The sequence below is a fragment of the Acanthochromis polyacanthus genome, chromosome 15 (assembly GCF_021347895.1).
Source record: "Acanthochromis polyacanthus isolate Apoly-LR-REF ecotype Palm Island chromosome 15, KAUST_Apoly_ChrSc, whole genome shotgun sequence".
Taxonomy (NCBI): Eukaryota; Metazoa; Chordata; class Actinopteri; family Pomacentridae; genus Acanthochromis; species Acanthochromis polyacanthus.
In genome coordinates, this window is record NC_067127.1 from 10,625,040 (window position 1) to 10,651,403 (window position 26,364).

The window sequence follows — 26,364 nt, forward strand, 5'->3', positions numbered from 1 at the left end:
CTACAGCTCCGACTGGCATGTCAACATCCAGCATGCCACCAGTCTTTTTACGTCTTTCTCTTGCCATCTGTGGCATCGTGTTATTTGAACAAAGTTGCATCTTAAGAAGGTCAGTTGCAATGAGATTTTAACTTTCTCTGTAAGTCAGAAAAGACAAGCATTTGCATGCTTTGTATTCACTGTAGATAGAATCTTCTCTCATGAAGCTTTAAGTAATTTTGTTTTGCAACAATGCAATGATAGAATTGAGCAATTATTTATAAGTAGGCAAGTCTTTTGTAGTTCAGCCAATTTAATTAAATACCTGGAAATTCACAGCACTTAATTACATTTATGAAACATTACTGTCAGTCTAATATAATCATGAAGTGGGGCTATTAACTGTCACGGATTTTACTTCTCAGCTTTTGCCAAGCACTGCTCAGAGGTTTCTCTCTATAATACTGTAAGGTTTGAACTTACTCTACTGTGTAAAGTGCAGTATGTTATAATTTGACACTGTATTAATACCACTGAATTAGTAAAATTCATGCTTCTGCTGTCAGTTGTGGAAAGTAGTTAGGTACTTTTCTCCAGGAATGAATTTAAATACAATTTTCAGTTACTGCTACTTGAGTAATTCCATTTCAGTATTTTTATTCCTTTCCTAAGCAAACACTGTAAAAAAAAAATCAACAACTAAATTATGAGCTAAAGCTTAATTTAAGGCTTTATTCAGTAACAAGACTGTATTCACAAGGAACCCAGCAGGGAATATAGAGAGTTAAACCTTTACTGTCTGCAACATTAAACTGATGCACACACAAAACCACTTTAAATCAATAATATAATGGTTACTATTCTGAAATGGCCCTTCCTAGATGATGAATGCATGTGATACATTATTATAACGGTTGAATTTTACACTGTAGCATGTGACTACTTCTGTCCCTGCTGGCTTTAGGCTGCCAAACATGAATGGTACTGAACAAAAAACATGGGTTTAATGACTGAAGCCTCACTATATTTTTAAAAGTTTGGACAAAATACACTGTGAATTGCTGTAAGGTTAAGAAAAACATCTGCAGTGCTGTTGTGTAGACCATTTGTCAGATTCAGCGGGGAGGTATTAACAAAGGATGGCAGGTATATTCATTTTCCTAAATCTAATGTTGCAGTATAGTGATGGATGTTATTTTTAAATGTGACTTAACTCTTAAAACATTCTTGCATTTATTGAAGTCATTAAGTTACATCTCACTAAGCAGGTATTACCTTTTTTTTTTACATGCTAAATACAACATACCATTAGCTCAGGAGATAAATTGTGCAAAAACAAGTCATGTTTCACTCCCAGACATTAGAAGGAGTAAGTCTAAATTTCCAGATTGAAATTCCTCGGCAGTGAGTCATACAGTCATACAACTAGCGTGGGAAAGCGAGAGAAAAAAAGAGGAAATCATGATCAGGTCCAAAATATAAATATGACTTTATTTCACAATCCCGAAAGAGATCAGCCATCCATAAAAGGAATGCTAAATTTAGTCTCTTCTCAAGTCTAAACTGGATATACTTTCAGCAACATACAGTAATTCAGTTTCAAAATAAGCAAGATCACCCATTGTCTAAACACCATTAACAATACAGTAAAAACAATGTGGTTCACATACATATTTACACATTTTCTACTAATAAAAGTTATTTTTTTCTGTTTTTTGAATGCTGGTGCTCTTTGTTAGTTCCTTATTGATACAAACATGTTCAGCGTGGACTGAGAAAGTCAGCCACATTAAATCGAAACAAACATTTACAACGGTAATTTTGTGATGTGATGTCTGAAAATATTCTTTCTGAATAAACAGATTTTTAAAAAAATGTTTACATTCATTTTTCTTGCATGTGATTTTTGAGAACTGTTAGAGAGCTGGGTTATCCGTGGAAGACATCTGAACTCTAGATGGGTTTCTGCACAGTAATTTGTGTTTTTTTTCTGACTAGCACTCGACTAACATTGCGGTTAATGCATCTCAGTCAGTTGTCAAGTTCTTCAAGATCCAGAGAAATGATAATAAACTACCTTTGCATTGAATCATAGACCGGGTCAGTGAGTGCTGAGTTTCAAAAGCACCATGCCATCACTGTTATGTAAGTATACAAGCAGGTTAAGTCAATGTGTGTACCTTGACGTCTTGTCCTATTAGCACCAAAAGCAAGTCAAAGAGTGTAAAAAAACAACATGTTTATGCTTATCAGCATTAGTGTGACTATCAGTGAAAGGTCTATATCGGTTGTGCTAAAATGTCATTGATGTGTTCTTAAAATGAAGAGCTTCTCTTTTGTGGGTAACAAAAAAAAAAAAAGAATAAAAATCCTGATTCACCAGGAGTTGACGGCAACCCCTTTATTCAGACCCTGTAAGAAAGTTATCTGTAAACAAAGTCTTCACGAGGGTCGAGCACCCGAAATCGTCTTAGGCAATTGTCTGAGTGGGATCTGATATTTGAGTGGTTTTACAATAAAGAGGAAAGAAGAGGCAGCAGAGGAAAAAGTTTGATTATTCAGCAGTGGCTAACACAGTTTTTTTATATTCAAATCCAGAGTATGGACATAAAAGCTGGAAATGTTCTGTTTCCGTCACTTTGTGGTTTCCTTAATAAAAACAGACGTTTTGTTAGCACCATTAAAATGTACAGTAAGTTTTTGAATTCCTATGATCACGCTTGTTCCCTCTGAAGGACTTTTAGAATTCTTTTCCAGGAGCTGAGCATAAACTAAGTGCCAACAATAATAATAATAATAAGCACTTCACTGATGCCGCATTTCATGATTCCTCATTAAGTTTCATTTGATATGTATGCTATTTTCAATCAAATGAGTAGCAAATAAATGCAGAAATACTGTAAAAATAAAACAGGGTTCATGCTAAACTGTCATATATACTGTATCTCTGTCTGTACATACATATTTAGGCCTATGGACTGGGACCTTTTTCAAGTTAGGTTTAGGAAAATAAAAAAAAGTGCTTCTTAATATGCCATACATATCTGTGAATAAAAGACAAATCATCCAGATGTAGAGAAAACAAAACGAGAAACCAAAGACATACAGTTCTTTCATCAACCACCAACGGAAGTCAGAGGCAGCAGAAGAAAAAGCACAATGCTACATGTGACAATCTGTAGTAAATATACACACAATATTAGTCTTGTCTTCTACATTATGTGATGTAATGAGTTTGCTTAACAAAGATTACAGTGAGAATGGCACCAATGTCAAAGCCAATCAGATTCATCTCATGAAAAGAGAACTATTGGCTAAAATTTTAAAAAAGTATAGTCCTACTGTACAACATAAATTCTGAGCGTCAACACATAATGCAGGTTAACATAGAAATCTTGCAGTAAACAGGCTTACACCAGAAATTAAATAGAAATCGTTATGATCAGAATAAATAATCACATCTTTTTGTTCGTAATCATGTATATAAAACCAGTTTAAAAACGTCTTTAAATGCTTCAAAGCACCATCTCTATACAATAAAAACTGACACCGAAACTCACAGTTAAAAAGCCAACAAACTTTGGTCTTCCTCATCACTTCGAAGGCAGAGACGAAGAAGGACAAAGTGAACAGATATTAGAAAAGCACAATGAAAACGACATAAAAATGAGAGTAGCAGTTTGAAGTTGATTGAGGTAAGGCAGAAGCACAGGGTGTAGGAGTTTCTGTGTATGTGTGTGTGTTTGTGTGTAAAACATGCTGACTAAGTCCAGCGATTGTAAGGGCCTGTCACTTGGGTAAGAGCATAAGGGGACACGGTGATGACACCGTCCCTCGGGAGAGTCCACGCCTGACGTGTGGGGACATTCATTTTCCTCCTCGTCTCCTCTGCATCCTCACCTACATCCTCCTCTCCCTCCGCCCCTCCGTTGCCACTTTTCCCCACACCGTTGCCCAGGCTGCCCTCCATCCTTAACCTCTCGGCCTCCTCCTCCCTATCTCGTTCCCGCTTGGCCATTTTGGCGTCCCACATAGCCATCCCGTGGCCGGGCTCATTCAGGGACTTGTGCTGGTAGAAGACCAGGGAGATGCGGGTGGGGTGGCTGCGGTTCGGCCTGAGGATAGGAGTTGTGGCGTGGAGCTCCCGCCGTGCACACTCGATCAGGATGGAGCCGTGCGACGGTGCCACGGCGACTCCGCCTATTTCGTGGTCCAGGAAGTTGTGCTCGCTGTCTGACCACACCTCTTCCTGCTTAACTTCCTCCGGTTCAGCTGGGGGAGTTTGCAGGGGAAGAGATGTGGCCGGAGGGAGGCCATGATCCCTGACCTCGGCTGCGACATCTGCAGCCCTGTGGAGTCCGTTGAGCCTGCTGAAGAGGCCCTCAGAGGTAGGTCTGGGGGAGAAAGAGGAGGGAGGAGGAGCACTGGGGGAGAGTCTGCGCAGAGGAGAGCAGTGCACCTCGTTGGGCTCAGTTTTAAAAGGGTAGTCTCTCAGGGTGTTATGTGGAGGTATATGTTCTGACAGAAGGCTCTGGTTACCAGATGCTGGAGAATAACCATTCACGGTGTCACTCGTTGTCTTGTAACTGAGAGCTGAGCCGTTCTGTCCAAACTGGAGGCCCGGCAGGCCGTGGTGGTTAGGCGCGATGACCTCCCTCTGTGGGGTGACCCCTGCACCTGGAGTGGGGTAGTTGCTGGTGCTCTGGCTGTAAGTGCTGGGTTGATTGTACCTTCCAACACTGGCAGGTCTGGGTGGTGGTCTGTAAGAGCTGTAGTAGCCTTGTGGCTCTTTTTTGGATGCAGAAAACAAGCACATTTATAATGTGAAAATTTGACATGATAAGTAAACAACAACTAGAAAATCAAAGAGTCGTGTTTCTATAACATTTTGAAGTATCAACATAAAAAAAGTTTTTTTTTAGCAGTTAACAAAAAACTAAGGCCTGTACTACGAAGCAGGTTTTGGGGTGAGTGAGGTAACTTCAGTTTGAACTCTGGGTTTTCAGGACGGTGGTTCACTTCTTGCTACGGTAACTTATGATGTGCACTTAGATTAGACAATTCTCTTGGAAAACAAAGTTATCATTCACTGAAAATCCCACAGAGCTCGATAGTGAGAGTGGAATGTAAGTAATCTAATACATTTCTTGAGATGAAAGTGATTTCAACAGCATACTACTGCTCTATATTCCCTTGTAAAGCGATATAATCCTCAGACAGAAACTGATTAAAACACTAAAGCCTACTAGTTGACCTCAAAAGATTTGTTGTAAGCTTACTTACCAGTTTGAATGACGTTTTGTACTTGTTCTATACTTGCTCCTAAAACTGTCTGACTCAACATGAGAATGAAATTGATTGTGAGCTTATTTCTTCATATCACCATGAAAATAGTTCTGTTTGAGGAATTTGGTTGTTTTTTCTTCATATAATTTGTCTTTTATGTGAACAGCCTAAGAGATAAAACCTGTAATTTCATTACCCAAATCTTGTGATAAACAATGACACTGAAGCTATATCCTGAATTAGAATCTTACATCTAAGCATTGATATTGATGAGCCTGTTTAACTTACATGTTCACAAAGTCTGCAGCTTTTCTTCCTACCTGGGCTGCAGTAGCTGTGTTACTGTTAGCCTATAGTAATTACAGTTTTTCTTCTTGTAAGAATAACACGGTTATACATTTGTCCATGTTTGGTCATCTGGTGCCAACTCCTCCCTTTTCATGTGAATGCAATCACAGCTACATTCAGAAACTTTGGGTAGGCTTACTGAGTGCATAACATGCGTCCTGTGACCATTTAGTCTGAAAGTGGTAGTTAGGCTTAGTGAAGTCAGAAAACAAAAAGATACCCAGGGTATGTTGAACAAGCTTCATAGCACACGCCGCTGGTTCTGCTTCAGGCTTCTTCTACCATTCTTCTGAGGATGTTACACAGTTCAGTTTATTTGTTCCAAAGCCATTAATGGATACAAGCCTAATTCACATTTTCTTTTTGAAAATATTTTTTTGGCTATTCAAAGAATTGTTTATAATTTGCTTGGCAATGATATGGAAACACAGCTATTTTATAAAACTGATTAAAAACATAACAAGAGACGTTGATTAACTACCTTTGTTGGGGTTTTCAATTTTCACTTTTCCAGGAGTGAGAGGAGTCAGGCCGAGCTTCTTCTCCTGCCGCTCTGCTTGGGCCTTCAGACGAGCTTCCTGTCTTATCTTACGGGCTGATTTCACCGGTTCAGCCAGCAGGCGAACCTGAAACAAACCAAATTCAATGGTTTAAAACATGATGCATGTTAGAAAATGGTTTGACCATTTTGGAGCAGCATAAATTGAAAAACAACATCTGATTTCAAGTTCACTCACCTCTCGGGGAAAGGCTGACAGAACTTGCAGAGCACCACTCTGGACCTTGGCCCACTGGCCTGCAACTTGACCAAACTCATCTCTGTCAGAGATCTTGTAAAGTGGCAGCACATGAAGCTGCTCATCCTCTGGTATGTTACGCACTGCGCGGTTATCTTCCTTGGTTAAAGTGCAAACCTGAAAAAGGCCACAAGACAAAAGGCAAGCTGTTCAACCAAACAGTATCTGATCGATACTTGAAAAGACTGATTCAAAACTAGAAACAGGGACCTCTATAGTAAGTGGAGATTGCACTTAGGCCCTGTCCACACATATCCGGATAAGTCTGAAAACGCATATATTTTGCTCCGATTCAGCCTGTCATCCACACGTAACCGGAGGTTTTTGGTTCTGAAAACGGAGGTTTTGAAAACTCTGGCCAAAGTGGTGATTTGGGAAAAACCCCGGGTATGCGTTTACGTAGTTTTAGGAGCGCAGACGACACTGTCTGCGACAAAACTGCTGTGACATCAGACATGCGACCTTTGTAGACAATTGGAGCAGAATGGACGCGCTCAAAAGTGTACTGGTTTCAGCAATACTACAGGCGCTTTTTGCTTGTTTGATCTTACAAGCTCATTTACTACTTCACCTCGAAGAGCATCGGAGAAGGAGAACTGCTGTGACTTCCGCTATTTTGCACCTGACAACCATTCCACGCCCTCGGCATGTTTGACGTGAGAGACGCCGCCGCCGCTCCGGATATGAGTAGACAGAGATTTTTGTAGAAAACGGAGACGTGTGGCCGCAGATTTTTTCCTAAACGGAGGGGGGGGTGGATATTCGGTTTTAAAAATATCCGGATACATGTGGACATGATTTTAGACGCACAATACAGAGGTCAACTGCATGGTGTCACACTTTCAGGTTGCTTACCACAGTGCTGCCATTATTCATGTTGCTAGTGTCCTTATGAGCGTGAGCACAGAAATCCACACAGGCTGTGACCCCAGAAAAAGGACGTCCCTCCTTCCTGCCCAGCCGACAATCCTCCCCTGACACCTCATTCTCCACCTATGAGAGGGTATATGGCCTTTATTGACAGGTTTCTAGGCAGACAGGAAAGTAGGGAGAAAAATGGGGGGAAGACTGCGAGCTGGAACTGAACGCAGGACACTGCGTTGGGGACTCAGCCCCTATGGGCTGCTGAGCTGAGCTATCGGGGCACCCAAGAATGCTCATACTCTTCTAATGGCATTGTCAGTTTCTAAAATCTGGTCCTTCAGTTGGTTCCATTGCTCAGGACTCAGGGATATACCCTTTTTCCCCAGCTTCATCTCCCCATGGACTTGAGATATGTTGTCTTGTATGAGAAGCGCACATTCTCTGCTTCAGAGTCTGGGTGCATAGAAACTAAACCAAGCTTCACAAAACAATAAATGTTCAGCAAATAAGCGTCAGAAGAATACAGAAATCTGTAGTATGAACTGTGCGGAGGTCACTGAAGAAATATACAGTGAGTCTGTACAGTAATTTGAGAGCAAACAGAAGAAACACAAAATCAATTCTACTGAAATATTTTACTTAAACGAGCCAGAGAGCGCTGAGGCTTATCAGAGGTTTGACAATTTAAACTGCTTATTTCCAAAACCCTCCAGTTTGAAAGGCATTTCTTCTTTAAAATAATAGCCCAAATTACATAATTGATCAGATTAACAGGAGGAATAATCAGATTTTCTGATGGTCTTTGAGCTACACATGTGGGCTGTTACATTATGTTGTAGCTGAAAATGGAGATATTTCTTTGAAATCACTTTATGTTTCATGGTTGATTAAAAATTTGGCAAAAATAAACAATTTATGCACCCATATTCTGCAAAAAAAAAAAAAAAACAACAACAAAATGAGGTCATCAGTGACTCAGCTCCAACCAACAATCGCATGACACAAATTGAGGGACTTTTTGGCAGAAGTGGGCTGAACAGCAGGCTGCATTTACACAGAGCAGATAACAGACAAGTATGAAAACAAGCTAAAAATGTGAAAAGTTTCGGTGGTAAATAAGTATGGCTGTGCTGTTAATAAGGTGCTGGACCTTATATATCAGCAAAAAAAAGAGCCCACAGTGAGTCATACCTGGTTCTGGAAAGCCTCAGGAGCCAGTCTTTTGTAGAGTGGTGCGAGGTCAGTGGCGAGATTTTGCAGATTGTTCTCAATCTTCTCCTCCTGAAAGAAATAGATTTAGGAGTTTTGGGCTGAATAACTGCTGATTTAAAAATGACACTTTGTTTAAACAGTTCATCCTGCTGTTGGTATTGTCATATTCAACATAGGCCACTAGGAGGCAAAATTCTGAAAAAGATTTGATCTGCTAAGGCTGGCCTCATTGAAAAGAGATTGATTTAACATATAGCAACAACATGCTGATCATAAACAAACTAACCTCACTGTAACAGGAAAAATAAAAAGGAGAGATGGCAATAAATGGCTTCCTCTAGGATTGTTGAAAGCTGCACTGCTGCTTCACTGTTTGTTGCTGTAAATCAACAAACACACAGTCCCTCACCTGCTCCCGTTCATCTCCAATCAGGCGAAACTTGCGGGGCACTTTGCTGCGGGCGAACTTACAGCCATTGAAGTACATACTCCAGGAGCAGCCAAAGGAAAACGAGGCTCCGCAAGTGTCTGGGTCCAAACCCTGGCATGCACATGTGCGACTGCGGTGATGAAGTGGAGAAGGGAAGAATAAAGATGAAAAAAAAGCCTGGAAGAAGTAGTGTCATTGAAAAACAAAGGAAGAGCTACTCACTCTTCATTGAGGGCACAGCGACGGCTGGTGGGGGAGCCGTATCTGAAGAGGGTATCTGTGAGCTCCCGGTAGAGGTGGTCCGCCACCGGCCGAGGGATTCCCTCCCACGCCAGGATGAGGATCACCAGCACAGCAGTGTCACAGTGGTGCCCCGGCCTTTGACGGACCAAGCACAGCAGTTTCTCCTCTTCGCTGCCACGCCGGATTACCTGTCAGATGATTTTACATTGAAAACAAGTATGTCATAACAGACGAAGATGAATAACAGCACTACAACACCCACAAACAGAGCAGAAACAAGCATTTTTTAAAAATATTATCACAAAATTATCGATTCCCATAGGACAATGAGTTCACATCACTGTGACTGACCTGCTAAACCACCAGAAAGGGTTAGCATTGGTTTAAAAATGGTCATCCTGATATGTCTATGTTAGGAATGAAGTTGGAATTCATCATATTCAAAGTGTGGTTAGCTGGTTGGAGGTAAAAATCTGGGACTGGTTTCCATCTCTTCCTCTAAATATACTGCAGTAAAATCCACAAGAACACTTCAAAACAGAGCAGACAATATGAGAACATTTAGGGCAGCATAAACACAAATACCAAACACATACCCATTTAGCAATTGGACACCCTTGGGAGCTCTTGCCTTCCTTCCCGGTGTAAACAACAACTTCCACTCTTACTGCATTTCCTTTGGCACCATACCTGTGGCATACAAAACACGTATGCAATTAGAGCTGCAAGAGCGGTCATTTATTAAATTATACGACTACTTTGTGACAAGTGATTGCTAATTGCTTTGAGTTATTTTTAAAGAAAAAAAGTCTAAATTTAGCTTCTTAACCCTCTGAACCTCAAACCCCACCTGCATCTTTGAAAGACATGATCTTTCTAAAAAAATCACTAACACTACAACATCTAACAGAGCCAAAAACTGTAAAAACTACAAAAATTGAGGTATTTTTCATTTTCTGACAGTCTTTTCACCATTTTCTGACATTTTATTGGCCAAACAACTGACTGAGCAATTGAGAAAACAATCTACAGGCTACAATAATGAATGAAAACAACCGGTACTTGCATGCTACTAACCACAGAGCACATATCAGTGATGATGTATATTAGACCACATTACCTACTTATACCTCTGGGCAACTAACACATTCCTATTATGCTAAAGATGTAATTAGAGTAAATACTAAATCGCTTGGGCGGCACAGTGGTTCAGTGGCGAGCATGTTTGCCTTGCAGCTAGAAGATCTCTGGTTCATGTCCCCGCCTTCCTGGGATCTTTCTGCATGGAGTTTGCATGTTCTCCCCGTGCATGTATGGGTTTTCTCTGGGTACTCCCACAGTCCAAAAACATGCTGAGGTTAATTGGCAACTCTAACTTTTTGTGATTGTTTATCTCTATGCGACCTGTCCATAGTGTCCCCTGCTTTCACCCTAAGTCAGCCTCTCCACATGACCCTAATAAAGATTAATTGGTGTAAAAAAAAATCATTCCTGCCATTGAAAACTGCAGGAAAACATTTTTTTCAGTTAAGGCTGGCTGTCAGATGGACGGTGACGGACTGAAAGCTGTTTAAAACGAGCTGTCATCTCGGTTTAAGGGCCCCTCGTCTCAGCTCGAGGGGTTTCCTGTTTCAGCATGCTGTGTGTTTGTGTTTTGTGTACGTGTGTGCGTGTCTGGAGACACTGGGTGCATGTGTGCAGCTATCTCAGAAATGCTTCCTTTTAATGACAGAGTACAGCTGTGACCCCACCCCATTCCACAGAGCCTGTGGTTGACTAGTAGACTCTCAGTGTGTTTAGTAGTAAATCCACCCACACGTACACTGTGCAAATAATCACTCTACCTGTTCTCCATCAACTCCCTCACTGCAGCAACACTGGGTCCTGCCCCAAGATGAGTATAGTAAGGGCCTTCCTCCTTCTCAATGATTTGGTCTGCGGAAAAGGAAAATAAAGATTTACTGAGTTGCGCTGATTATCAAACACCAAAGAACCACAGCTTTGACTCGCCTGAAGTGATACTAGTATGTTTTTCAGAAAAATACTGGCACATTGTTCTTGAGAAAGGAACAATTCGCTCAATAAACGTAGCTGGATCCCAGTTGAAAGGCCAACACTTTGATAGTCTGCATCTCAAGAACCAATACATCATCGTGGGTCAACAAGGCTCCACTAAGAATCTCAAAGCTTCCTCCAAATAAGGCAGAGAAATGCAGCTTTCTTTTGCTTGAATTGGCCCTTAAATTAGGACACAGCTTGCGTGTACATGTGAGTGTGTGTTTGCATCAGAAAAGGAGAAACAGAAAACAAGATTCAGTTTGAGGTCAAAGAACAGCAGTCTCACTTGAAAGCAAACTGTCAAGCAGATTTGGTTACAAAGTGGAATCTATCCGACGCTACTTGTTTTCTTCAGAAAAATCTTAAATAGAATCAACTCACCCACACATTGACAGCAAGGAAGATCCGCCAGTTTTTTGGAAGGTGTGTTGAGCAGGTTCCTAGTAGGGGTATCCAGAAAACTCATAGGAGACTCCAGAAAGCTGTTGACACTGTTCTTGGATGGAGTCGACTCCGCAGAGTGGCCCTGAACCCCATCAGTAGCCGTGGACAGGACAGTCATGGGCCCTGACCTCTCCAGCTTGTAGTAGCCCTGTTGGCTTGGAGGAGGCGACTGACGAGGCCCAGAGAAGCCATTAGCCAGACCATGGTGCCCGGAGGCTTGGCTGAGTAAAGCGGTTTTGGCTGGGCTGGCGTTAGGATCAGCACCGTGCTGCAGCCCACCACAGGGCTGCGCTACCTGAGATAACAAATGCCTCTCACACTCCTCTGGTCCTGCAGCATAACCATTGCATGGATTGTGTGGGTGAAGTGGACCATTTAAATGGGACCATGGCTGGTTCTCTTGACCACGAGTGTGGTTGATCCTCGGGAGAGTGCTGTAGTTCTGACTCTGCTGCGCTAAGAAGGCTGCATTGTGTGTGTTACTGTGATGAATGAGTTGCCTCGTTTCCTCCTGAGCCTCAGCCAAGTATCTCTTCAGATCGATTTGAGCCTGAGGCAGAAATAGGTTCTTCTTGTGGTAAAGGCCTGATTTCCCCTGTGGGAGGATCTTCTGGCCTCTGCTTCTGTGGGGCGTCTCTCCATTTGGCATGCGTTTTGAGAGGGGGGTCCTGCAGTTGATTCCCTCAAGTAATCCATCACTTTTCTTCTTCCTGGGCTTGGAAGGCGTAGCTTTTGTTTTTTCATGGGGGGCTTTTTCTGACTGGGGGGTTGCTGGGATTTGAAGTTGTACTTGATAGCTGAAACAGGAGTTCCTTTCGGAGGATTGTTCTCTGACTGCTGGTTGTGTCGGGACTGGATGATAAAGGCCAGGTCTGCCAGCTGAGCTGCCACCTCTTCCTCATCTCTGTTCCTTCTTATTTTCCCAACAACTCCGTCTCTGTCATCCGCAAACAACCGCTCATGATCCTTACTGTACTTCATGCTACTGGGGTCTTTATAGCTGCATTCCGACTTGATGACATGAGAACCGTAGCCCTTGTCCATCCACCTGTAGGGTGCTTTATCACTGTCTGAGCTGGCTTCTAGGAGGTCCTGCAGAGACAGCTTTGTGTTCAACCCCCGGGAGCACTGGATGACGTTCCCTTGTCTGGCCACCGGAGGGCGTATGACTGACGTCTGGTGTAGTGGTGAGCTGATGACCGAGACTTTGTTGTGGCGTACAGCTGCTGTGGGTTTGGCTTCGTGCAGGACCATATTTGTATTGGAGGTTGAGAACGGGGCAGCAATAGAAATGGGATGTTCACACTTACTTTCAGCTTTAATGGACCCTGGGGTGCTTTGAGGTATAGCTGCCAGTTGAGTCAAGGCCTCAATAGCAATAGCCTGATCAAAACTAAGATTTCTCCTCTCTGCCAGAGACTGCACGCTTGGTAACAAGACACTTGGAGGAGGTTCACTCTTGATGGGTTGGAGAGTCCTTTGTGAGTTAACAGGAGTGCTTTTCTGACACAAGTCATTCTTTAAGTCATCTTTCTCTTTTTTGACAAAGTGCAAATCTTGTGGCTCTGTTTTGATGGAGCTAAGAATGGAAGACCGTGAGCTGAAAAGTTTTTCCTCCAGTCCCTTCCTCTCTGTGACAGAAAGACACACAACGGCCGCCAGCGTAGACAGTGGGTCTTCGCAAACCTCGTCTTCATCACTCAGCTGTGTGGTGGTCTGTTCAGTGATCCACACCCACGGCTCCTCCAGTTTGATCTTCTTTAGTGGAACTGACATGTCATCTGGAGGAGTCCTGGGTCCATTCTCAGAGCAGTCTTTAGGGATTGCAACTATTATAGTCCTTTGAGGCTCTGATGCCATTGTAGTCCTTTTATATGCAGACTTCAGATCAGAGTGTGACCCAGTGGTCATATTAGCACCATTAGGTTTCGTAAGGTTCTCAGCAGAACCGTTCGGAAAAGTCACAGAAGAGCATACGTTTTGGTGAAGTGCAATGCTAGTCAGCTCCAGCCCGGACTCTCTTTTAATGAGTGCTGGCCGTCCGCCTTGGTCTGAGGCCAGGTTGTGGGTAAGCGAGTGGGTGATGGGGGGAGATTGTGTATGAGGTATGTGTCCTTCCTCCCCCTCATCCTCCTCCGCTGCCATGTGGGTGTCATCCATCTGTGCCTTGCCTTTGCCATTTACCGACCCACTTTCTGGAACCACCTGAGACACAGACACAGAGAGAGAAATGAGAAGAGAGAGGTGACTCAACAAGCTCTGGCAGTACACAGTGATTCAGCTTGTTCTAAACAGTCACGGCACACCGCACAGCAGATTGCCTCCCAGCATGGCATGAGCATCTGCTGCAGCCACTATCAAGGCTGTGGAAAATATTATGGCATGGGAACACTGCTTTCTAGAGATCTCGCCGAAACTGATATCTAAACACGACTTATAAAAAGTGAAACCGTGTCAGTTCGCAGTTGAGGCTTCGATCACGACCACATTCCTGCCTGAGCTGCGGAGCGTTGAGAGCCGCAAACCCACAGGTAGCCGAGAGCCAGCAAGTAAACATCTGGAGTCACGCACAGTTCATAACTGCGTCACTACCGGTGGGTCACCGAGGGCGTTTGTGCAACGTGTATACACATGTTGTGGTGCTGCTGGGTTTGCATTCATGCTGCTGGGCATTCATGCATGTGCATGCGAGCACATGTAGTTATTCACACTACTGCCCTGCCGTGTTAACCCTTGAGCATTGTTAAGTGAGTGATTAACCCACTCTAGGGTTACAGTCCAACAGGTCTTTGTCCTGAGGAAGGGTCCTATTTGAGAAAAGGTCATTCAATGCTTCCTTTCTTATCTGCTTTTGCACAGCATACACCGGTTCATGCTTCACAAAAGGAAAAGGAGTAATGCTGTTCTACAATTCCTTGCAGTAGCAGCATTCAAAGCTTTTTCGATGTCCTCATTAATTCTCCTTCACAGCTTTTCTTGACCTTATGACGTTTTCCAACGATGCCAAGAAAAATTATTTAGAAAAAGACATGGGATGTAATTTTTTTTGACTACTTGACCACAACCAGATGTTTGCCAGAGAACTGTGCAGCTAAAACACTGCTTGACCAAAATCTGACAGAGCTAGAATCATTAAAAGGTTCACAGTACTGACACTGATTCCTGCACTTCAACAACTTACAATATCTGAGAGTTTGGTCAAGGCTTTGAGGATACTGTTTGTGCTACTACAACTTGTATGATGTCTTACAAACTAAAAGGGCAAACCTTTCTGTTAAAATGTGTCTTTATATCAGTATTTCTACAACAGAATATGCAAAAGTCTTCACTATTTTGTCATTATCTTGACTGAACACACAATCTGTTCAAGTCTAGCTGCTTCTTATTTTGGGATTTAACCCTGCATCACATTCAGAACTGAAGCCTTCAGCAGTGAAAGACGGATCAAAAATGTCGCAGCGTGACAAAGATAAAAAATTTAAAAAAATAAAAATAGTGCATCATGTGCCAAGACTCAGCTGACAAAAGGGTCTTAAACTAATTTGCGGGAGCTGGAGGATATGTGTGCATTACTGTGAGCTGTGTGTATGTTTATGTGTGTGAGAGGCAGCTCATTTTCCTTCTTAATGAAGTAGGGTGACTGCAGGGGAGCTGGAGATATGTCCTTTATCACTGTTTACCTGGCATAAACACCCATTAAATGCCATTATGGCCACTGTTTTAATGCATTTTGCAGCAGGAGATGTGCACTCTTAGCTGACAGATCAAGAGCAAGCAGCAACAGTACTTCAATATAAACCAGACTTCTGTGAACCCACAGACCAAACAGAAAACACTTGTGTTTATCACTTACATGTGCTCTGGTACTTTGTTCTCTGTTTCAGTTGGACATGTATGATATACTGTTACTATAATACTTTAACTGCATTTAACTGAATAGGATAGTAGAGTAAAAATAGAAATGGATGTGATTTATACGTAGTGAAGAAGCCCTATGATTATGATTTAAGATCTGTTCTACCCACTGATCCACAGCTGCCTGTGTAATACTGTAACATAATATACAAATTCACTCAAAGTCACACCACCGCTAAAATTTATACAAAAGCCAGAGCCAGTGTTGGTCCACTTAAAAGGTTCTGAGATATCTTGGATGAAATAGCAACACAGTGTGTTACACTTTAAAGCATGTAATGAAAAAAATCAACTGAGCCTTGTGACATCCCACATGTGATGGCCGTTAAAGGCATGTACTGTCATCTGTGAGCAAGGAGGTGTTGAAAAAAAAGAGATGGGGCGGTGTTGTGGAGCTAACGGGGCTCAATTAAAGTTGGAAAACAAAAGGTGTTGAGGGCAGCACTGAGATATAAGAGGATGAATGCTGAACAATCTCTTCCATCGGGTGTTTTAAAGAAGGAGATCTGTTACTGCACAAAGTCTGTGTGAAGTCAGAGGGAAGTTGTTTCTCAGGATCCTTTATTAATCATGGTGATCGGGACACAGTGTGTTCAGTTTGGGTTGATTGATCAAGGCTGTGTTTCCAGAAACATTTCATTCTTTCTACTTCACCACATATAGTATTACCAATCTTTGTGGATTTTTGCTGATTTAGTGTTTGAGTATAAACGTGGTGGGGAAAACAGCAAGAAAATGCACGAAAAGAGAGTAAAAATATGTGCACGAGCTGTTAGGACAACTCAGGCTAATAAAAATGTCTGTACCTACTACTTCAGGAGTGATTATTTCCAGCCTGACTGCTAAAAATCCATAAAACATGCACTAAAGATAGAAGCTCCTCCTCTTTTGACTCAGAGAGGTTGGCCCCGGTGAACCTGGTGGTTTTCCTTTAAGCAGAGGTTGAACTGTTGTTTGACAATTCATGGGAGAGTTCCAGTAACCGGAGCTGTTTACTATTAATAAAATGTTACCGTGATTAATGCGATGGAGCTACTTGATCAGCAGGTATTTTCACAGATCCCGCTCTGATCCACTGCACTCTGCGTGGCTGTCAGGACTGCGTCTTACTACTAGAAACACACTGCTGATGCAACAGATAGCCGGAGCTCTGGCTGAGGCAATACGAAACCAACCAACGCAAGAGGGTGAGACTCTTTCTCCACACACCGTGAAGAAACTGATGACGGTCAAATGAGAGCGTGAGAAGACAAGTGAAGAAGACAAGGCGCAGAGAGCAAGAGAAAAGGGGGGAGAACGGTGTGGTGTCACAATAAACTGCTTTCAATGACAAAGCAGCACTGGCTGCCTTCCAGCGCTGCACCAGACACACACGTGTCTGCATGCATGTGTACGCATTCAAGAGTTTATGATCTGACTTTGAAGCAAAGCCATGTTTTCAATTATGCTGCATTAGGCCTTATGATAACAAAAAGCCTAATGCAAGATGTAAACGCAGAGTCATGTGTTCTCATTTAACTGGGGGGTCTCTGGGGAAGAGTTGGGTGTGTGATGTGTTGGGGCTGTGTCTTTGTGCTGTGCTTGTCGTGTCTGCCTTGGGGCGTCTGAAGTCACTGGAGTACATGTCACTGTACTGCTCTAAATGCAAACACAGTCTCCTCCTTTTGTGTCGGGCGAACACGGTCCAACTGCTGTGGCTGTCAAAGCTGGAAGAGTCAACAAAACGTATGCTTGAGTAGCTAATGGTGAGTGCTTCACACACAAAACACACGTTCAGAGACCGGCCCTAGCAACACAAGTGCGACCACTTCTTGAATCCTAACAAATCTTTCCCTCTCGAGAGAAAGACGGCTCTCCCTGGAGGGTTGAAGGAGTGTATGTGACATAACAACACCCACAAACACAGATGCACATATACATATAAACATGTTCATACATTCATCTTAACTCTAGGAAAAGAAGAATGTTCCAAAATCATAAAATAACGTTCAGCTGTGCAGAAATCACGTTTTTAGGGCCGCCACCTCGCACCACTCTGACAGTAAAACACAGCAAAAGCATGCTTCCTTCCTGACTGAGAGAGTAAGTAGTGGTTTCTGTAAACACGTGAGAATTTCCTTCATTCATTGAGTGAGCGTTTCCTGTCTGCGCTAAGCCCAGTGTCACGTAGTCTGCACACACAACACACTACATAAAAAGAAAAACAGCGACAAAGAATAGCTTGCATAGCTGGCAATAAACCTAATAAACTTAAATAGAACTGGCTCACAGTGCACCAGCATGAATCAGAGCTTAATCACCTATAAAATTGTACAGATTAAGACGATTTCAGCTACAGAGAGACCTTTTCTACAAACCGCACAATAATAACACCATTACTACCATGTGAAGCCTGCCAAATTACGACAAGTTACGACCCAAGGCTTACGAGCGCTCCACTTTTCTGCTAAGCAGTCAGAAAACAGCAGGTGCAGAAATATGGCTGTCCAAAACACTGCACGAAAGAGAAAAGGGGAAGCAAAGGGGCTCCTTATAGAGTGCAACAGCTCGAAAACACAGACACGCAATGAGGGAAAAAAGAAGAGGGGGTCTCTGTTACCGTGGAAACTGACCTCTTTGTTGCTTAGTTTGTTGTCACATCCTTAAAACCCACCTGGAAAAGACAAGCCAAACACTCACACACAGAAGACCAGGTCCTCAGTGGTTTAGTGGGAACAATAACAACACCAGCTTCCAAATGGAGCACTTCAATCAGCTAAATCCAGGGTAGCAGAGACAGAGAGAGAAAGAGACAGAGAGAGAGAGAGAGAGAGAGAAGAGAGAGAGACAACAGAGGATAACCTCTAGATGAGCTCCAGTGTAGCTGACCCATCTGCAGCGAGACAATAGACCCCAGGGTGAACACTCCAGTTGCCTTTACCTTGTCTGTCCTCGGAGGAAGCCCCTCCGGTTTGGGCAGCATATCCCTAAAAGGTATTGGTGGCCATCTTGCTTTGCCTTCCTTCAGCCTCAAGAAAACGCTGGCTACAGTAGCCGTGTGCAGGGCAAGCTCCCGGGTGTCATGACTAGGGCGACTGTGAGCCGCTGTAGCAAAGTGCTGCTACAGCAGACGTGCACACACTCGCCGCACACACACAGACATATAGACGCACACACACACGGGATGCCTTTCGCAGATGCAGACAGAGCCTCATCAGCCAATGGCGTGAGGACCTTAGCGGCTTGTAAATTATCTTCCATGCCTAGACTCTCCTAAACAAAGGATCCCCTATGTGGGCTTTTTACTCCAGCCCTACGCACAGGGATTGGAGGCAAGCTGTGGAATGGACACTGCACACATGCTGGATCGGGATCACAGGAAAACAACTCCATCACCCCTGAGATATTAACTCCTGAAGCAGCTCGCCAACACTCCTTCTGAATTCTTGGTAGTTTGGCTGCTTTTCTAGGGCTCAATTAGTTTATTAATCACACAGTTGATGGAGAAGATGTAAAATCAGTTCAAATTGCTGAATTACCTCAACATTTGAGGCTTAAACTTGGTTTCCTCATGACATTTTATAGACAAAACAAAACTATGTCTGAATAATGATCCCTTCACTCCTTTAGCTGCACAGAAAAGCTATGAAAATTTACATAAATGCAAATGCTGTGAGAAAGCACATAAGAAAAATACTTGCACAAATAAGAAGGATCCTTTCATTGTCTGTAATTGTTCTGACCAACCACCTCAAAAGTCAAAAAATGTCCAAAATACCATCAAAATGATCAGAAATGTCTTTTAAATTACTATATTTTTGCCCAAAATGACATAAACTACTCAAAATTGACTCAAAATTGTCAACAATGATCAAAATGTAGGTTAAAGAAGGATCCTTTCATTGTTTCTAACTTGTTCTGACCAACCACCAATAACACATGTTTATCTGATCTGTCAAAGTTTACCCAGAATGCACCTTTTTCTTCCCCTAAACTTGTCCAGAATAACTCAAACATTGTGCAAAATGACCCCAACTCACCCAAAAGGTTTGGAAACATCTCCTAAATTACTGAATGTTTGCCCAAAATGAAAAAAAAACTTCTCACAAACGACCCAAAATTGTCAAAAATGATCAAAATGTAGGTTAAAAAGTGATCCTTTCATTATCTCTAACTTGTTCTGTTAAGCAGAAGCCAAGATCACATGATGGCTGCACTGGCCAGCATGTGTTTGTGTGTTTATCTCCCTTCCTCTTAAACTACTCCCCCAGAGTTTCATGTGACCTAGTATACTGTGAGGAAGTGCTGCAGCTTGTCCCATCAAACTGAAGCAAGTTATCATGATGAGCTTTTTAAACGATTACGCAAAGTGACGTACTAAGCGTGGCAGCATAATTTTCTGCAGTACCCGTTTTTCCTGCATGATCTGGAAGCGTGCAAATCTGTACGTAGCAGGAACGAGGACTCATCCATGCTGTTTGTCTCCATAATCATTCCCCTCATTCTCTCTCACTCACCCCCCGAAGCCTTTTTCTCTTTCTAAACAATTCCCTGAGGAAAAGCTGTGGTTAGAGGGAGAAAAAATAAGAAGATAGAAAGCAAAAAAACAAAGACAAGGAGAAAAATGTTATGGTGAGAGTAGAGTACTCGCCCCTTTTAAAGGCAACCATGTGGCCAAGAAGCTGAGGTCACACCAGGACAAGGAAACATGAAGGCAGTCGGAGCCAGAGGCTGTCGTTAACACTGTAACAACCGACATCAGCCGTGTGCGCGACTGTAAGAGCACAGATCATGCAGCTCAAACAAAACTATATCATCATATCTTACAATAAACATGCTACACATCAGGATGACACAACGGCACAAGTATGTCACGGCAGAACATCCAATAATATCAATGGACTCAGCAGTGAGCTGTGTTAACATCTCAAACATGATTCATGAGCATGTTTTATCAAGTCAGCCTGAATAATGTTTATTTAAAGGGTGGGTTGATTTTACTTGCGACATTATTGACGCATATTATTGAAATTCAAATCTAAACATAATAACTTCCACTCAATATTAACGCTTCACTGTGATGTTTTTGACGCTACATGGCAATTTTTTCAGTCCAATCATTCGAAAGCTTTGTTTTTTATCACGCTACAAAGTCCAACAGTCAGTCAGTTAGTCGGTTAGATGCTCATAACTTATCACAGTCAAACTCCTGCATGGTGTGGCCGCATGCAAATGTGGTTTCATGGCAAACATTTTTAAAACCCAGAGCTTTGGAACAACACCAGACCCTGACTGTCTTATAGCACGTATTTATGGTGGTGGTTGGTGAGTGTGACTGGTTTTATTTTGATTCATATGTGGAACCAAGCGTGGAAGATGTATTTAAATCATTTACTTAGGTAAAAATAGCAATACTATAGTGTAAAGATATGAGTAAAAGTCCTGCATTCAAAACCCTGCCTGAATAAAAAATTAAAAAATACTACAACATAAAGGTAAAGTACCAATTATGCAGAATGGCCAATTTCAAATGCATATATATGATATTACTGTGTTATAATCATAGATGTCATAATGTGTACAAGACTTTGATGTTACTGCTGTGGTTTAATCTACAATAATATAACATAATTCATTGATATTTCATATTAACAATGTGAACGTGCAAATGAACTAGGAATTTAATTTTTTTTTAAAAATGGATAAGAGGACAAAGTGCAATATTTGCCTTTAACATATAGCAAAGTGGAATTACAATGCAGCATAGCATAGAAAAATTAAGTAAAGTACATCAAAATTGTACTTAAATATAGTACTTCAAATTCCAACATTCGGCAGGACAGACAAACAAACACTCTGTTCAGACACCACATCCTTTGCTAAGGTAGCTGATAATTTAGTATAACATCTACGAACGGCATCAAAGAAACATGTAACGACTTAAGTCATTTCCCTCCCAACAATAATAATCACAGGTTTCCTGGCACACTGTAAAACAAGAGCAGCCGTAGACTAAACAGTTGGAATACACAAAAGGCATGCGAGTAGTGTGCTGGAGCAAAGTTCATCCCCACAAAATAATATTTCTCCACACTGTCAGTAACAGAAAACCTCGGCCCACATTACAAGACACTCAGCTACTTAATCACAAAATGTTTGCAGCTATAGAATCGCACTCGTACTAACCTTCCAATGTGAACACGAAATGGACATAAGAAAGTGAATGCATGTGCACTTAAAAGCATTTCATTATTATTTATTAATTCACTGAGTCTATAATATCTTGACCTACATTACTGCATAGCCAAGACCCATCTTACACCTGAACATATTTTGTTGCAGTACTGTTTTATTACGTTATTTTGACTCAGGCTGCAATTAATTCATTATTTTCATTTTTGATTAACGAGATGATTATTTCTTCTATCATTCAATAAGTTGTTTGGTCTATAAAACATCAGAAAATTGCAAAAAAAATGTCAAAGAGTGTTTCCCAAAGCCCCAAATGAAGTCCTAAAATGTGTTGCTTTGTCAACAGTTTACTGTCAAAATACTCAAGTTGACTTTTTATTCTTCAACAACACTCAAACTGGTTAACTGATATTTCAAATAGTTCACAACTGAGTGATTTGATGCATTTAAAGCACTATAGACAGCCAGGATGACATAATATTATCCAAATGTAGACGAAAAAGTAAAATGTATCACAATGCATATTTGAGAAAAGCCTTACCTTCCCAATTAGAAGTGATCATGTCCCAATTAACAATAAAAACAACAAAAAACACGCACTAAATGTTAGCGCCTTCTTTGTGTTGTTCATTGTGATAGCAACGGCTGAGCTCTGTTCTGAATAAGAACGTGGCAGGTTGTCCGACAGGTTCGACATTTACACAACATCTCTACACTCCACTGTTGAACAGGTTACACCAACCCATAAAACAACACAAGGCTGTGGAAGAAACACACCTACTGACAGATGACATGTACTTAACTATCAGTCAGCATGCTGCTAAAGCCCTTATTTCATTACGATAACACAGATTTTAAACTATATTAAATGACGCTGAGAAAAGAAAACACAAATGATACACAGTTTTCCTTTTGGCTCTAACATTAAAAGTATTCATGTAGATTCTTAGTGGGAGGGCAGGTGTCAAAATTCTTCATCACATTATGATTTATGAAAAACAAATACATGTGAGAAGTGACGCTCTATAGAGCTTACAGTGCAACCGTACAGTATGTTTGCTCTACATTTTCTCTCAGCCTTCAGACCATTCCAGCTCCTGCAGCTACTCCACTCCTTTGTCCAAAAATACTCTACAAAGACTAACAATATTCCACCGCACCCTTAATTTTCAGCTCTTTAAGTGTCCCATATGTTTTTTCCCCTTTAACGAGCTGCCCAGCTCTCGTTAAGAACAAGTAGTCTGGACATTAATCACCCTGAGCTGCAGTACACAAGCGCAGCGAGGTAAAGAAAGTCGCTCTGCACCGCAGTCGTAAACTGTCTCTGACACATGTGGAGGCTGACCCACTGGAGAGCGGCCTGGCGATGGAGCTGTGCCAAATGTGACGGCTGCCAGCTGTTGTCATTACTGCCATTACTGCAGACGCTAACGCAAACCTGCCCCTCATTTGCATGGAAACGATACAGATCTTCAGCGAAGGGAACGAGTTTGAGAGAGTTCTTTCTTCTTTATGAAAGTTGCGGTTTTCTAACTATCACCTTCAGCGTGTGAGACAAGGAGAGGGCGGGATGTGTTATCCAGGGCAGAGATGTGTTTTTGTGAGGGAAGGAGGTGTTGGAGGTGGCCAAGTGAGTGGTAATAGCAATGGGAAAGTGGGACTCTGCACATCCAGTGACACCCATACACTCACACACCTCTTTGCGCGGATCAAAGCCATGAAGACCAACGCCACAAACATTCAGACCCTGAGCATCAGCAGCCGCATTCTTTATATGCAAACACTCACATTAGCATTTGGATCCTGTGGAGTCATACCGAGGCCGTACGAAAGCGAATTCTCCTTGAAGAGAACTTTGAAACTATAAAGTCTGTGTTACCTGAGAGGAGGTAGAAATATGGCTCGTTTTCAGCAGACCCCAGAGGCTGCTCACATATCACACTCCCCTCTTTTTTTTTTCCAAAAGAACATCTGCAGACTCAAGACTGTGACTAAATGCCTGCACAGTGACTTTCTGCACTATCTTCCACATGCCCTCTGCTTCCTCAGCAAACACACACAGTTGTACACACACAACTGCATGTTTGTAACTTTCACACTTCCTGCATGCATAGTTTCAAACCCATGGGTGAGGCTATTTTAAGGACACAATGGATTCTCATTCAAAGTTCCATCTCACATTGTGTTATGTAACATACTACAAACCCACTCTTGGAAGAAAATGCGCACGATTCAACGCCACACCCCAAACCCACATGGGCTCAATTTGAGGGCCGGCAGTGGTTGGTCAGCGTGAGCGGGTCACTGCGTCTCTCACCCCTGTAGCCCATCCAGAAGAGGAGGAGTGGACTCAAACTATCCGCTCTAATTTTGTACAAGTTTTGTCTTTTTCGTCTCTATCTGCTGATTTTGGTTAATAGACACAAGACAAACATCTACACAAAACACACAATCCTGCATTAATTCTTTGCTTAGTTCTGCCAGTGTCTGGTTTTGGAGCTTCTCTGGCTAAATATGGAAGTAAGTGTTTCACCTTGGGAAGGGGGAGGAGAGAAAGGTGAGTGAGTCCATCAGTTTATGTAAACACTGGCACGCATGCACACGCACTGACCCAAATACACACACAAACACTATGCAGCCAGAGCAGCATGGGGGCCTCAGATCCTCTCACAATGAGACAGGAAAAGGCTTACTTAAGTTTGTGCTAGTCCAACATGCTGAGTAAGCATGTTTGCCATATGACTGTGTGTGTGTGTATGCACCGGCACAAACACACCAGACACACACATACACACACACACATACAAATGCATACATGTTAGCAGAAAGACGCATGCAGACTCCAGTGGTGCATTAAAGAGTGACTGCCCACACTGTGGAGTAACAGACAGAGCTGAGAGGATAATGAATGGACAAAGGGAGAAGAATGGACAAGGAAAAAGAATAAACAAGCCCATGAATTCATCACAACTCGGTGGACGGCATTCTGAGGTCCTTCAGGAATCATGGTGGGACGGGTCAAGACGATGACTTCTTATGCTCTTCAGATGTATGTTCTAAACGCGGCATTTTAGGTGGATGCATGAATAAGCTCTGGTTTCTCCAGAAGGAGGCCATTGTGTGACCTTGGCAGGATTTGAGTGGCATTTCTTTTAGGGGGGCAAAGTCAGGATTTCTTTTCACCCAGAGAAACCAAGTGGCACGACTTCAAAGCTTATCCAGGGACTTAGAGCCTCACAACAGTCAGGACACGCCACAAACTCACAGATGCAAGGAGCCCAAGAGAGCTCAGCAGCGAAGCATTAGAGCTATCAAAGTGTAGGTCTACAAATATCTTGCCAAATTATAAACACTATTGTACAACACATACAAACTGCCTGTACAACTCAATGCATTGCAAAAGACTGACAGCTAAATGTGCGTTAAAGAAAACAGACACATCTGAGTGGAGTTCCCCATCATTAAATCACTGTCTCCAGCTGTACGCAAGCGTCCAAGCTGGCACAGCCGGGGCCATACATCTGCTCTAATGTACAGTGGATTCTAGCCAAATACCTGAGCCACAAATTAAATAAAACAGACATTTCCCTCCGTCCACAGAGCCTTTTTCTGGGCCACTACTCAAACCCTGCAGCTATTACAGATAACTACCTCACAGGGTTGTTTTAAATTTAACTGGCTCGGGCCAAGTTAACAGAAAATACGCTCAGCCACAATCACAGGCAAGCTAATGTAATAAAATGTGCAGAGGAAGAGAAGTCGAGGGAGTAGGCTTACACACCATTCACCCTGCTTGGTCATAATGAGTTGGCTCTGGTAAAATGTTGGCACTGGCTCTGACATTTCACGAATCTTCCTCGCTACCTCAGCCTCCTTCTGTCCCACACGTTTACGTAATCAAGGGGAAAAAAAGGAGAGAGAATGAGAGAGGAGAGAGAGAGAGTCTGGATGTGCATCTGTCCTTCAGCTCACTGCCAGAGCGCCCACATGCATATGTGTAGGAACCTGTGCTCAGTTTTATGAAAGGAGATGATTTCTCTTTCAATGACCAGCACAGAATAATAGAATGACACACCAAACTCGACTCGTACAGCTTAGAGAGTTTGCTCTGTCTGTTGTAACTACATTCTCTCTTTCTTCCCCTTAAGAGCTGGCTTCTTTAAAGTCAGGTTCTGCAAAAGATATAATCTTTGCCTACATGAAAGCTATGTAGGACCTGAGTCATGGCAAAAAAGGAAAGGCGTTTCAAATGTGCTTGTGAAGTTTGTCAAACCTGATAAAAGTCAGAGGTGGTAATACTACAGTAATACTGACTTTACTTGTTTTTGGGTAATATGACTTCCTCCATGAATAGCGATACCACATGGTTTAAGGGTTATTTACAAACATATTGACAGCGTTAATAATCAGGGTGCAGTACCATTGACTTACTGTTGGCGTCACAAAGTGATGCTACGTTTTTCTTGTTTTCGTTCTTATGATGTTCAGATGTTTTTGGCTCAACGCAGTAAGAGGAACAATATCTAAAGTAAAAAACGTATCTGATTCAATTTTGAGGTCTTCATAAATCTGCACATTCTCAAAGAAGCAATGGCGTAGAGTTACATGTAAGCCTTT

At 42.3% G+C, this 26,364-nt stretch overlaps 2 protein-coding genes across 2 annotated transcripts; both read right to left on the minus strand.

Moving 5' to 3' along the window:
* Positions 1–1,444: 1,444 nt before the first annotated feature.
* Positions 1,445–12,323, minus strand: LOC110948525 (methylcytosine dioxygenase TET3-like). The gene is made up of 10 exons (XM_022190085.2): positions 11,599–12,323; positions 11,004–11,094; positions 9,756–9,849; positions 9,139–9,347; positions 8,896–9,046; positions 8,466–8,555; positions 7,266–7,403; positions 6,351–6,527; positions 6,095–6,239; positions 1,445–4,767 (listed from the first exon to the last, which is right to left on the minus strand). The coding sequence occupies exons 1-10, from the start codon at positions 12,308–12,310 to the stop codon at positions 3,743–3,745; spliced, it is 2,832 nt and encodes a 943-aa protein (XP_022045777.2). The 5' UTR covers positions 12,311–12,323; the 3' UTR covers positions 1,445–3,742.
* LOC127537537 (uncharacterized) lies at positions 12,319–18,868 on the minus strand (the record flags this gene model as incomplete). The annotated part of the gene is made up of 2 exons (XM_051960104.1): positions 18,497–18,868; positions 12,319–13,866 (listed from the first exon to the last, which is right to left on the minus strand). Coding segments are annotated over exons 1-2 (1,590 nt in total), but the record flags the coding sequence as incomplete, so codon positions are not given.
* Between the last annotated feature and the right edge of the window lie 7,496 nt (positions 18,869–26,364).